At 41.8% G+C, this 13,474-nt stretch overlaps 1 protein-coding gene and 1 long non-coding RNA gene across 3 annotated transcripts in view; one reads left to right on the forward strand and one right to left on the reverse strand.

Moving 5' to 3' along the window:
- Positions 1-2,719: 2,719 nt before the first annotated feature.
- Positions 2,720-5,860, forward strand: LOC309502725. Its single transcript, XR_014207382.1, has 2 exons — positions 2,720-3,413; positions 4,178-5,860. It is a non-coding gene; the product is annotated as an uncharacterized lncRNA (long non-coding RNA).
- Positions 5,330-13,474, reverse strand: part of LOC309502697 (mitogen-activated protein kinase kinase kinase kinase 4-like) — a 75,480-nt gene continuing 67,335 nt past the window's right edge. For both annotated transcript variants that reach the window (XM_082175166.1, XM_082175165.1), the window contains 4 exons: positions 13,247-13,396; positions 13,005-13,164; positions 9,125-9,264; positions 5,330-7,547 (listed from right to left, as the gene is read on the reverse strand). In XM_082175166.1, coding sequence (XP_082031292.1) covers positions 7,464-7,547; positions 9,125-9,264; positions 13,005-13,164; positions 13,247-13,396 — 534 coding nt within the window. In that variant the 3' untranslated portion in view covers positions 5,330-7,463. The remainder of the gene's footprint in view (positions 7,548-9,124; positions 9,265-13,004; positions 13,165-13,246; positions 13,397-13,474) is intronic.

Here is a 13,474-nt window from a genome sequence, read left to right on the forward strand (position 1 = left end):
TAGGAAATATAATATCTTCCTGGTCAAGAAAGAATTAATCCCCAGCTAACAATAAATTACGAAGTAAATTAAGGGTAACAGCATAGGTAACTTAAATCGAAGTTCAAGACAATAAATCTGATAAGCACACACGAGTAATCTCTTTTAAATACAAACAATACTTTATTGATTATATAGACTACTAACACATAAAGCTAATATCTAACACAAACACACGCACACACACACATACACATTCATACGCGTTGCAGAAAGGGATAGAGTGAGGAAAGAGTGGGTTTAAGAGTGAAAGGATGAAATCTCACGATTTCATATACACTAGACATGACCTGAACAAACCATCAATCATTAATTTAACCCTTCTATCGTTTTAGGCAGGTTATTAAAGTTATATAAATACACCAGTTAAGATTTTAGCCTGCATGGAGGTACTTGCGTATTTGCTTTTGGGGATTCCCTTTTTGTTGCGTGAAAGGGGTTTTCCCGGTCCGTTCGGTCTCCTCGTGCCTGATGTCTGGATCACGGGGTCAGTCACGTGGTGTGCTGGCGGAATGAAAGTCTTTGTTTGAAGCTGGCTTTGCAGAAGAAACGTGGCTCGAAATCTTGTCGCAAAACTTAACTTAGAACCGACACTCACAACGGAAAAGAAATGAAACTAAGAAAAGAAAGGAAATTGAGAGTAGATGATGATGGCTTGAATGAAGCTATTTAACCCATGTTCTTCAGATCTTGATTTGGGTTATTTCGTTTGCGCGTTTACATGGTTCCTATAGAGAGAGAGAGAGCTTCGAGAGCAGCGAGAGAGAGAGCGAGAGAGAGCAGCGAGAGAGAGAGCTTTGTTTTTGGGTCTAAGGTTTTAAACTAAAATTTTGTCCAACCTCCAGGATGAGTTCTGGCCAATTAGACACTGGCTGAATTTAGGAGGTGACGTTCTTTTCAGTTCTGATCGTAAATCATGCTTATCTGTGCTCTCCTTACTAACAGAGAGAACAGGGGCCACAGTTTAGACATGATTTCTAATTAAAAGAAGATCAAAACATATTACACCGATATCATTCAAGCCATCTTGCTAGTTGTGTTCGTAAGATAGCATTGATATGAAACAGTACACACTTTCATTCATTCACCCCTTCTAATAGTTAATATAATAACTATTACCTGAATTAAATGGGATCAAAACATATTATCTTATTAAAATATACATATAAGTGGTGGAAACAACCCAGGATTAGGTAGTTGCATGATTGTTTGATCATGAGTCCATTGAAAATTGTTCTTGAATGATTTTATGTATAGTTATTGATAAGAATCAGTTCTCTGGTGAAGAGACAGAACTCTGTTTGTTCAGAGGTCTTAATGAGGAGGTGTTCAGGAATGTAGTCGGGGGTTTCAGTAACATCTGCTGGTGTCGATTCTTCTTCTAAAGGGTCTTTTGCAGACTCTCTGGCACCGGGATGGGTGACTTATGGCTCTGGTCTTGGTGATTTGACTCTGGAATGTGCGGACACTGTCTTTATCTTAACCAGTCCGTATTAGGCCACAAAGCTAGCCATTTATGTGATAGTGCCGGGGGCTCCTTCAATTAGTCAGACCGGTGATGATCATGAGACGTTCTGAACAAATCTTCCCCCCTCAGTCATCGAGAAGTAGAGAATTTGAATTAATATTCAAAAAGAAGATTAGTTGGTGGTTGCTTTCTACCCATTGTCGCTACATCACTAACACACCACATTAAATGAATCTCTTGTTCTGTCATCATTTGTTCAGGTGTAGTAACTTCATGTATCAGTGTAATATACTCTTCTTCATGTCTCAGTGTAATATACTCTTCTGTCCTCAAGCGTTTTTCAGAGACAAGATTGCATAGGGTTTTCTTCCAGAAGAAAGGTTACTGTGTTCTTGCCCCACATGTGTGGTTAGTTCTGTCACGAAATGGTCATGTTTATTTTGCTCCTTCCTTTCTCTATCTCCACTTTTCAGTTTTGTTTATCTTTTGTTTATCTTTTGTTTGTTCTCATTTCTGTGCTTTTGTCAAGTTCAGTTTTAGGTTTTGATTTAACTTCTTTTATTTAGTATAATACTCACAGTCGTGGTTCCTGTGTGTGCTGTGTTTTCCTTGCTACTCGTGTTAGGGTTAGTGTCATGGCTCCTCGTGTTAGGGTTAGGGTCATGGCTCCTCGTGTTAGGGTTAGTGTCATGGCTCCTCGTGTTAGGGTTAGGGTCATGGTTCCTCGTGTTAGGGTTAGTGTCATGGCTCCTCGTGTTAGGGTTAGGGTCATGGCTCCTCGTGTTAGGGTTAGTGTCATGGCTCCTCGTGTTAGGGTTAGGGTCATGGCTCCTCGTGTTAGGGTTAGGGTCATGGCTCCTCGTGTTAGGGTTAGGGTCATGGTTCCTCGTGTTAGGGTTAGGGTCATGGCTCCTCGTGTTAGGGTTAGGGTCATGGCTCCTCGTGTTAGGGTTAGGGTCATGGCTCCTCGTGTTAGGGTTAGGGTCATGGCTCCAGGTCTTTGATCCACCTGATCCTCCATGGTGTGCCCCTTCATCCAGTGGTCCAGGCCTGCTTCTGCTCCAGGATCCTGGCCATGTTCTAGGCCTTCATCCTCTTCAAGGGCCTGGCCCTCCATCCCTCCCCCCTCCCCCCCTGGCCCTCCATCCCTCCCCCCTCCCCCCCTGGCCCTCCACCCTTATACACTATTCTAACTCAAAATTGTGCTTAGATAAAGACAAAGAGTTGTCGGAAGCTCAGTGATGTAGACATTAAAGTTATGTGACGTAGATGTTAAAGTCATGTGACCATAGTGTAGTTCGTTTATAGCCTACCTTTAGCTTTTTACTTCTGGCGATTGTTTTTAAGCTTCAAAATTCATAAAAGTTGTGTTCATTTGTGAAAATGATCTTGGTTGACAAAGCGTGCAAGTATCATAATCTTCCGTTGATCACAGAGCTTGTTTTTAGCGATAATCCAAAATCCTACTGGGTTTTTGTGGAGGGAACCAGCTTGATGCGAACTGCCGGGTTAGCCTGTGAGTTTAGTGTTCCCTGAACCCCTCTGTGCCGAGAGTGCGGTCCTCAAAACAAGTCCGACTGAATAAACACCTTTACTACAGACCTCTTATTAACCAGCTGTCCTTACGCTTTTCTGCGTCTTTACCTCGCAGTTCCAGCTGTAACGCACACTTTCTTACTCTTTTACTGATATATATAGGGGAGAGCGGGGCACAACCTAACGCTTTTTGACTTTCTCAGTTTGTGTAAATCTACTTATGGTTCAGGGTATTTATTTTTTCCCACATTAATTTCCCACATGTCTAGTACAATTATGTGGTTTTGTTTTATTAATACAGTATATACTTTTTTCTTGACATACCCCGAAAGAATGGAAGTGAAATGTGACAACATGCCCCATAGGTGGGGTACATTTACATTTACATTTAGTCATTTAGCAGACGCCCTTATCCAAAGCGACTTACAAATTAGGACTAAGTTCAGCGAGTCATCATAAAGAGGCAAAAGCAACAACAACGCAGGAAGTGCTCAAAATACGAAGTTCTGGTATTATTCAGAGTAGCATAAGCCTGATAAGTGATGTTTCAAAGGGAAAGGATTTTTTTTTTTTTTTTTTTTTTTTTTTTATAAGGTTAAGTGCTCACGGAAGAGATTGGTTTTCAGCTGTTTTTTGAATGTTGTCAGGGATTCTGCATTCCGGATGAGGGTGGGGAGAGCGTTCCACCAGCATGGAACTGTAAATGAGAATGTTCTGGAAAGTGATTTTGTGGCTTTCTGTGATGGAACCACGAGACGTCGCTCGTTGACCGATCGTAGGTGTCTGGTAGGGATGTAGACTCGTAGGAGTGAGTGAAAGTAGGAGGGAGCTGAGCCTGTGATAGTTCTGTAAGCAAGCGTCAGTGCCTTGAACTTGATGCGAGCAGCTAGAGGTAGCCAGTGCAGAGAGATGAACAGAGGAGTGACGTGGGCCCTCTTGGGCTCGTTGAAGACAAGACGAGCTGCAGCATTCTGGATCATCTGTAGGGGTTTGGTCGCACATGCTGGGAGTCCAGCCAGAAGGGCATTGCAGTAGTCAAGCCTAGAGATGACCAGGGCCTGGACGATAAGTTGTGTTGCATGCTCAGTTAGGAAAGGCCTGATCTTCCTGATGTTGTGCAGTGCACAACATCAGGTACATTGTAACATGTGTGGGGCACATTGTAACATAACATATGACAGCTTAAAATGTTATCTGATCTAATAAAAAATATATACAAAACAAACTAAAATATTTTCTAAATAAAATACAATTAAAAAAAAAATTCATATAAAATAATAGCAATTTTTAATAATTAAATATAAACAAATTTTTGAGTTTTGACTACGAACACATGAAAACACAGCTATACAACATAGTTCAAAACAAATAAGTAATTAGTCATTTCTGAACATTGACTCTCAGTCTTTATTCACCTTTTTCTCACGTTTTCCCAATAAAATTTATAAAAGTATAGAATATAATAGCATATTTCTAATAGGGGCACATTGTAACGCAGTGTGACAACATGCCCCCGCCTGCACAACTGGGGTTTAAACCCGGCGAGTGTCTTCTGCTAGTTAGCGAAGCATTAAAGAACCATATCAACTGTTAAATAACATCTTGGAGATTAAAATAATATCAGATTTGTCTTATTTTAAATAAACACAAAAAAATAGAGATGAAAAATTTACTTAAGTAAGAAATTTACTTTTGCTATGGTTTAATAAATGTCTATGGATATCTTCAAAAAAAAAAAAAAATGTTGGCGGAATTTTTTTTTCTATATAGTGTTGATATGGCAACTAGTAAATACACAAAGTTTCGTCATCCATGCATGTGCGGAAGTATTTAAAACAAGCGTGTTACAACTAGCCCCGCGTTAGGTTGTGCCCCGCGCTCCCCTATATATATATATGATGAAATATTAAGATCTACATCGGTTTACAATTTCATCTTAACACGGTTACAAGGCCTCCAGGAGTGTGTGATGTTTGCATACGAGCAGTTTCACCTGTTCCTAAATTTTGTACATTTAGAAAACATTTTAGAATGGAAGTTATTGATGAATCATGATTTGTTTGTGAAAATGTTCATATACAGATTCAGATTGTGAATGAGACTCATTAGCATTAAGTGAAAGGCTCTCGGGGTGGAATGCCCGAGACATGTACTGTACGCACATATAGGGATTGGTTCAGGCTTTCAGAAGCATTTTCTCCAAGCCTAGACCATCATCAGAAGTCATGTCCTGACATTAGGTTAGGAATTCTTTATGAAGAGGAAAAATGAAACAGGCATCACTCCTTTAAGTAAACCGATTTTATTTTCAAAGAAAAACAAAAGGACCATCAGGAAAATACAGGACTTCCTGTCATATACAGAGAGGACGTACGATACAGTGCCACGACTGAAAACAGACAACCAGTCAGCCAAGAACATATTCAGAAAGTCAAAGCAGCGCTGAGGAAACACCATCTGTATTATTATTATTATTAATAACAAGAATTATGGTTGAAATATATAAAAACAATATCTTAAAATAAAACACAACAATGAACATTAGATTTACAAAATCTTTGCTTTCTTCTTTTTTTTTTTTGTTACAGGTGAAAATTATTCCAGGTCACTGTATGAGGGCAAAAACTGAAACCCCACAGTCGCTCGCTGAGTCCTAACTGTGTGAAGGACTGAGGGATCTTCAAAGTTACTGTATGAGGGTAATAACTGAAACGTTGTGTCCTAACTGTGTGAAGGACTGAGGGATCTTCTAAGTTACTGTATGAGGGTAATAACTGAAACGTTGTGTCCTAACTGTGTGAAGGACTGAGGGATCTTCTAAGTTACTGTATTAGGGTAATAACTGAAACGCTGTGTCCTAACTGTGTGAAGGACTGAGGGATCTTCTAAGTTAAAGCTTAGGAAAAAGGGAAAAGAGCGCCAGTCCAGTTTCTAAACATGTATGCTTCACTTTTAGTTTTTGCCACTGGCACAATTCACGTTCTTCTTTTAACTCACTGAAAGTTTAACAGCTTTGTTAAAATACTAAAATCAAATCTAATACTAATTATCACAAGAAACAGAAATGTAAAAATGATAGAACATATAAATCTATAAATACTGTGTGTGGGGAGAGCAGACGTGAGGCATGAACTAAAGAGAGAAGATAACTCCAGAAATCATAATAGACAGAATCATACAGATTCACTAAGTTTGTGTGTGAAAACTTTGAGAAAGAAAAGATACAAAACTAAAATAATAATAATATTAAAAACCCTAGAATCCCCGAAAAGCTTTCTGTGGAGAGCGTCTCTCGACTCATGCATGCTCATCCCTTCCTTTTCATATGGTTCAATTACTTAACAGCACAGTCCTGCCTTTTATTAAATATATACAGTTCAGTTACAAATGATAATAATAGTCCATGACCAAGACAGTCTTTCTCATAAAACTGAAGGTAATGTTTCCATAACTGAGATTACGTTATTACGGGGATGTCGAAACTTGTATTCTCAGATTAACATTGTCGCTGCCTGATGAAAAACGCATATCTTGGAACAAAGGGCATCATAAACAATCATACGTTAAATGAATCAAACGTCAGTTTTATAACTACGGTTTCTGGATGAGTGGACCGTTCGGTTCAGTTTCAGGACAAGTTTTCCAAGTCCAGTGCATAAAATGCCAGACCTAGCTTTCACTCGCGGTTTCCTGCATACGCTCTTCAAAACATCAGGATAGGGCACTAGGTTTGGACGCACACTTCTCAGGGCCAATGGAGATACTTGTTAAACAGATACGGATTAAACCTCTTTCATTGGTCAATCCAATGTAGGAATGAGGCCACTGTCATCGGACAAGTGGCAGAAGAAAACGAGGGAAACGAGAGAAGACAAGAAAAGATGTGGCACAGGACAGTCATTATTCCAAATCCATGTTTTTGATGAGCCAAAAGCAAACCCGAGGCTAACACAGCTGTCCGCTTCCTGTTGACATCACATGACCATTAGCTGACTTCATAAGATGGTCCATCAAGACCTCTCAGACACCTTCCCATTACTGTAACTACTCTGCTTAGTAAAAACAAACGAATAAAAAAAACCTAGAAATAAATAACCCATAAATAAAAATACAGGACAAAAAGCCATTTTGTGTTTCACCATTGTTATGACACTATTTGTGACTGAGAGACACATTAGCAGGATTTCACCGTTCCTCTCAGCTGAGTCAGATTGTATTAAACTCTAGAGAAAGACATTTACACAGACTAGCAATAATACTGTAGAATACTCAAGCCAGTTCCTCACGCAGCACGCTGCACAAGGACGCAGATTCGATTTGTGTTTGTCAGTCGTTCAGCAGGCTCTGGGCGTTAGTGTGGCCTGGCCTCAGCCGATCACGGGGAGAACGTCAGTGGTGGATCAGGGGTCGATGCTGTCGGTTACCAGCTGAGCAGAGAGGTCCGACCCAGAGTCATGAAGTAGACCTGGCTAGATCCTCCAGAACGCACAGATGCAAAGAACACCTGCAGGACACAAACCAACAGCATCTTACTACTCACACACCGTTCAGCACGGTTCTGCTTCAGACTGAATCTAGCAGAGCGTTCTTTCACAGCTTACACACTCATTTAGTATATCAGGGTGAATCTCGCTGAACCAGTCCAGAGCATGTGCTGTAGTGAAGCGAGGATCACGCTTATGTCCACGGACAACAATAATGAGAGATAAATCATTAATGTGTTGATCTGAATAAATAATCATCATTAGACTGTAACACACAACGAACACACATCGCTCTTTTTACATCTTTCAACAACAGAGTATATCTCTTCAGGGAAAATCAATAAAGGAAAACTTTAGGAAAGAAAGCACAGCATATGCTCAGTGGCAGCAGTTTAATAGTTAACCAGGACGAATCAAACACTGGGTGTGTGATATGTAACGGCTGCTGTATATGACCAACTCATAAAGCCAATATCCAGCCTTTGCTTGGGCTGAATGCAGATCATTGCTTGTGTGAGTGTGTGTTTGGGAAGTTGCGGTGACAGAAACAGTGGTTTTTTTATGTTGATGGGAGTAAAGCCTGTGTTGATGCTATTAAAGAAACTAAATTTTGCCAAAGAAGAACTTTTACTTTAAATAAATGTTTCATTTAAAAGCAGCCTACTTCAGTGTAATATGATACCGTTTCATAATAATAATTCATTACATTTATATAGTGCTTTTCTCAGCACTCAAGAGCTTTACATGGAAGGGGGGAATCTCCTCAACCACCACCAATGTGCAGCACCACCTGATGATGCGACGGCAGCCATATTGCGCCAGAACACACACACACACACACACACCAGCTTACTGGTGGAGAGGAGACAGTGATGAAGACAATCAGTATATGGGGATGATTCGGAGGCCATGATGGACAGAGGCCAATGGGGAAGTTTGTCCAGGACACCGGTGTTACACCCCTACTCGTTTCTGAAGGACATCCTGGGATTTTTAATGACCACAGAGAGTCAGGACCTCAGTTTAACGTCTCATCTGAAGGACGGTGCTCTTTGACAGTATATTGTCCCCGTCACTATACTGGGGCGTTAGGACCCACACAGACCACAGGGTGAGCAGCGCCCTCTACTGGCCTCACTAACACCTCTTCCAGCAGAAACACAGTTTTCCCAGGAGTCTCCCATCCAGACACTGACCAGCCTCAACCCTGCTGAGCTTCAGTGGGCGACTAGTCTTGGGCTACAGGGTGAGATGGCTGCTGGCTATCATCATGCTTAACACTGAGAATTAGAATAACTGTAATGTGTCGATCGGATGCGGATATCTAAATCAGAGAACATCACAGGTGTGGGTGGATGGTTTATATTTAGCAGCGGATTCGGGTGACGTTAGACCTGATCCTCGCATCTCTAATGTCCTGTCAGGAACCGGTCACATTTTACCCCCAAATCGGTGATATTTTGCAGAAAGAAAAAATAACCATTTAATCCAAAAAACAAATTCCCAAAATAGACTTAACTTGAATAAAAAAAAAACAAGGTATAGCCCAGTAACTGATTTTACAGCAAAAACACAAAAAGATGATGTAAAGACTCACCTTGTCATTTCTCTCACACAGAAACTTGAGTCTTTGTGCTCTTTTGTGCATGAAAACTCCATCCAAGTGGCCTGTTTCTACAGAGCGGATCTCTATAGCCTTCTCTCCCCAGCCCATGATCTGGTTAGAGCGAATATAAGCTGCAAGACAAACAAAACAATATAGGTAAGAAATAAAAAAAAAAGAACAAATACACACTAACTGGTACCGTATGATAGGCTAAACTCAGTCTCTCTCTTGAGCTGTATTGCAGAGGTCCTGCTCCTGGAGACCCACTATCCTGCTTTAGCTCACCTGCATGTTCAAGTGATCCTGTAGAGCTTGATTGGCTGCTTCAGGTGTGTTTGATTAAGGTGGCAGCTAAACTCTGCAGGGCAGTGGGTTCCCCAGGAGCAGGGTTGACCTCTAACCTCTGCTATTTTGTAATTAGACACTGCATAAGAGCGTTGATTAGCGTTGACAACACACAACAGTGACTACATTTACAATACCGAATGGTCACGAGTGCCCTTAGCTCTGAGCAGGTCGAGCGCAGTATAGACAACATCGCTTTCATCCTTCAGACTCAGTCTTCAGTGCAGGAGTCAACCTTCCTATCTGCATGGGTTCTAGAGTAGGAGGAATAAACTCGCTGTGAATATCCTTCCACACGCAGACACATCTATCAGTGCTTCTAGATTTCACACAGCCTCGCACATAGCTAGTGTCTTATCCATCATAAGCCAATTCTCTGGGCCTCACTGTTCCAGCTGCTCTCCGCTGTGATGGTCCTAAACTGGATGGCATATTCAACTACACTGCGGCTGCCCAGCTAGAGATGAAGGAAGGACACTTCACGGTAGGAGACAGTGGCGTCAAATACAGGCTTAAACTCTGCTCAGAACAAACCTCACACACATCGGTCACCCATGACACGGCCCTTCCTGAAAGGAGAATCATGATTTAAGCCATATTTGACTGGTTCAAGGGGAAGGAGGATGGCTGGAGATCGAACATCAGGGTACATTGGGTCAGGAACCTACGACAGGCACTAGGATCACCAGAGAAGCGTTGGGGCGGGTTTGAGGCAAGGCTCTGAGGCCACATTGGGTACGAGGTGCTTGAGAGGCTGGAGCCGCTGAAGAGTTGGGTGAGATTTGAGGAGAAAACAACGAGTGCAACAGGATTTTGGTGAGAGCACAGTCATGTATTGACATTAAATCCTCCTTTTCTCTACTGCGCTCATCTTTTATCATCAAAACAACTCTGGTAAGTCGAAATCAATAAAGAAACATGTTGAGTCACCACATCTTCTCATTGTTCATGATATGATTACAGACTATAATCTAGATGTGCTGTGTTTGACAGAAACCTGGCTAAAACCAAACGATTACATTACTTTAAATGAGTCCACCCCGCGAGATTACTGTTATAAACATGAACCTCGTCTGAAACGCAAAGGGGGAGGTGTTGCTGTAATTTATAGTAATATATTCAGTATTACTGAGAAGTCTAGTTTCAAATATAATTATTTTGAAGTGTTGGTGCTTTAAGCTATATAGTGTAAGTGATAAATCCCGATTGACATCGTGAAATTGATCCACAAATCGCGATGCATCGATTTATTGCCCCAGCCCTACAATTAAACATTTTATACATTTTAAAATCTTGCCAATTACTAAAGCACTAAATGGTTTAGCTCTGCAGTGCTTGAGCGAGCTCTTAACACATTATAGCCCTTCATGTTTGTTGCAGTCTCAAAAATCTGGTCAGTTGATAATACCTAAAATCTTTGGTTTAAATCTAGACCAAAAACACATCTCTTTAACCTGGCATAAACATAACACACTATCACATTTCTATCATTCAAATCCATTAAAGAATTATTAGGCGCCATGAATTAGGTCAACCTGAGCTGGGAAAACTTCCCATAACACCAGGTGTACTCATTACATTGTAAGAAAAATGGCATCATTAGCCTGATCACAGACACGACCACAGACATCATTAGCATGTTAGACACGACCACAACGCATGATGTAGTCAACCGGATCCGGGCCGTATCCAGATCAGATGGAGGACCTGCGCCTAGACACGACCACAACTCATGATGTAGTCAGCCGGATCCGGGCCGTATCCAGATCAGATGGAGGACCTGCACCTAGACACGACCACAACTCATGATGTAGTCAGCCGGATCCGGGCCGTATCCAGATCAGATGGAGGACCTGCGCCTAGACACGACCACAACTCATGATGTAGTCAGCCGGATCCGGGCCGGATCCAGATCAGATGGTGGACCTGCTCCTAGACACGACCACAACACATGATGTAGTCAGCCGGATACGGGCCGGATCCAGATCAGATGGAGGACCTGCGCCTCGACACGACCACAACACATGATGTAGTCAGCCGGATCCGAGCCATATCCAGATCAGATGGAGGACCTGCGCCTAGACACGACCACAACACATGATGTAGTCAGCCGGATCCGAGCCATATCCAGATCAGATGGAGGACCTGCGCCTAGACACGACCACAACACATGATGTAGTCAGCCGGATCCGAGCCATATCCAGATCAGATGGAGGACCTAGACACGACCACAATGCAGCCCTGAATGTCAGTGAAGACCATGAACTCTAGACGAGCCCTAGAGACAGATCCCCTGTGAAGACATGACAGCCATCGGCACAGACGAGTCCTGCACAGAACAGACTCTATGGCCAGCTTTAACTCCTCCGTATGCCGGCGTGAAGCATCACAATATTCAAGCAGAAGGAACTGGATGAAATATGCTGAATGATACTAATATACAATCTGACTTGATGCAGCCGTATCATAATAACACAGTGTTCGTCATTGGCCAGAGGAGAACTGAGTGACTGAGTCTGGTTTCTTTCAAGGGTTTTCTTCCATTCTGTCACTGATGGAGTTTGTGTTCGTCACTGTCGCCTCTGGCTTCATTAGTTGGAGACACTAACTGAGCCGATGATGACATCACTGTTTTCTCCAGAACTGCTTTATAGATGAACTGAACGTTTCATATTTGATGATCTTTACACAGTTATTAAACGAAACTAAATCAACATTGAACTGACCTTAACAATGACACTATTTTCTTTTTAGAGCTGCTTTACAGCAGAACTGAACTCTGTTTGCATTAATGAATCATTATTTTCCCATTTATCGGTTTAAAGCTGCTTTGAAACGATCAGTATTGTAAGGTTTTCTTACCTTACTCTTTGTTAGTTTTCTTTCAGCTAAAAGTAAACATTCTGGAGGGGAAAGACTATATATAAGCGCAATCAGAGCATAAATGTATAATATAAAAGAGAAGCAAATGTACCAGCCTGCAGAGTTGTGCAGCTGGATAAAGTCCATGTCCAACGGTACTGTAGGCTGGAGAGAACGCGGATTAAAAAAGAGAAAACAAGCACCGAGCCATTTCCCCCGACAAACAGTTTGAGGCGAGTTGCCTTTATTTAACATAAAAAGCTTAATACGGCAACTAACTTCTCCGTCTTGATGACATTGCAATTTATGACAGGATATGAACCACATGCAATTCCTCTGACTTTGCTCCCATTGGCAGTCGCTCTCAAAAGTTGCTGCTCGTTTCATCTGCATAAATCAGGCACTTGGCCTCCTCGTGTAACGCCTCTGTCAGAGCATGTGCACAACACATGCATTTAATGCTTCACATATCCCAGTATGCATTGTGTCATGTATACTTGGACAGTGTAGCTCAACTATGCAAAAACCACTGCAGCTTGACTATTACTTCATGCAAACATACTGACAGATATTTACTAACAAAATAGTCCTTGGCCTTCTAAAAACAGAAACATTGTAACGATAGAGTAATGAGTGAATAGCATTGTAGGCGTGATTAACGTACCAACAGATGTGGGCATCTCGCCCCACTGGAGCACCACGTCTTTAGTGATGCGGCCGTAGGTGTTGACATACACACCCTCGTCTTCATAACACACCAGCAGCTCAATGCCGTCCGTGTTCGGCAGGATGATGATGGCGTGCGACTGGATACTCATCTGAATCTACAACAAAACAAAGAGAGAGGAAGATGAAGGCTGGGAAACGCTGCTGGAAAATCTAATGCTTTGCACTATCAATACATACGTGAGTTGGCAGATAAATGTCATAGACGGCTCCTGAGTCGACATCCACGGCATGAAACCCAGAGCAGGACCCATAGATGACCTTTAACCTTTGGCCTTCTTCAACTGTCAGGTCAACTAGCAGTGGCTTGTGCACCAGATCACCAAACGACTACCACAGAAAGAGGGAAATCATCATGGTTTTATTGTGAGATTCGTCTTCTTTTTAAATTTTACAATAAATATCAGC

This window comes from Leuciscus leuciscus (assembly GCF_965113295.1).
Source record: "Leuciscus leuciscus genome assembly, chromosome: 7".
Taxonomy (NCBI): domain Eukaryota; kingdom Metazoa; phylum Chordata; class Actinopteri; order Cypriniformes; family Leuciscidae; genus Leuciscus; species Leuciscus leuciscus.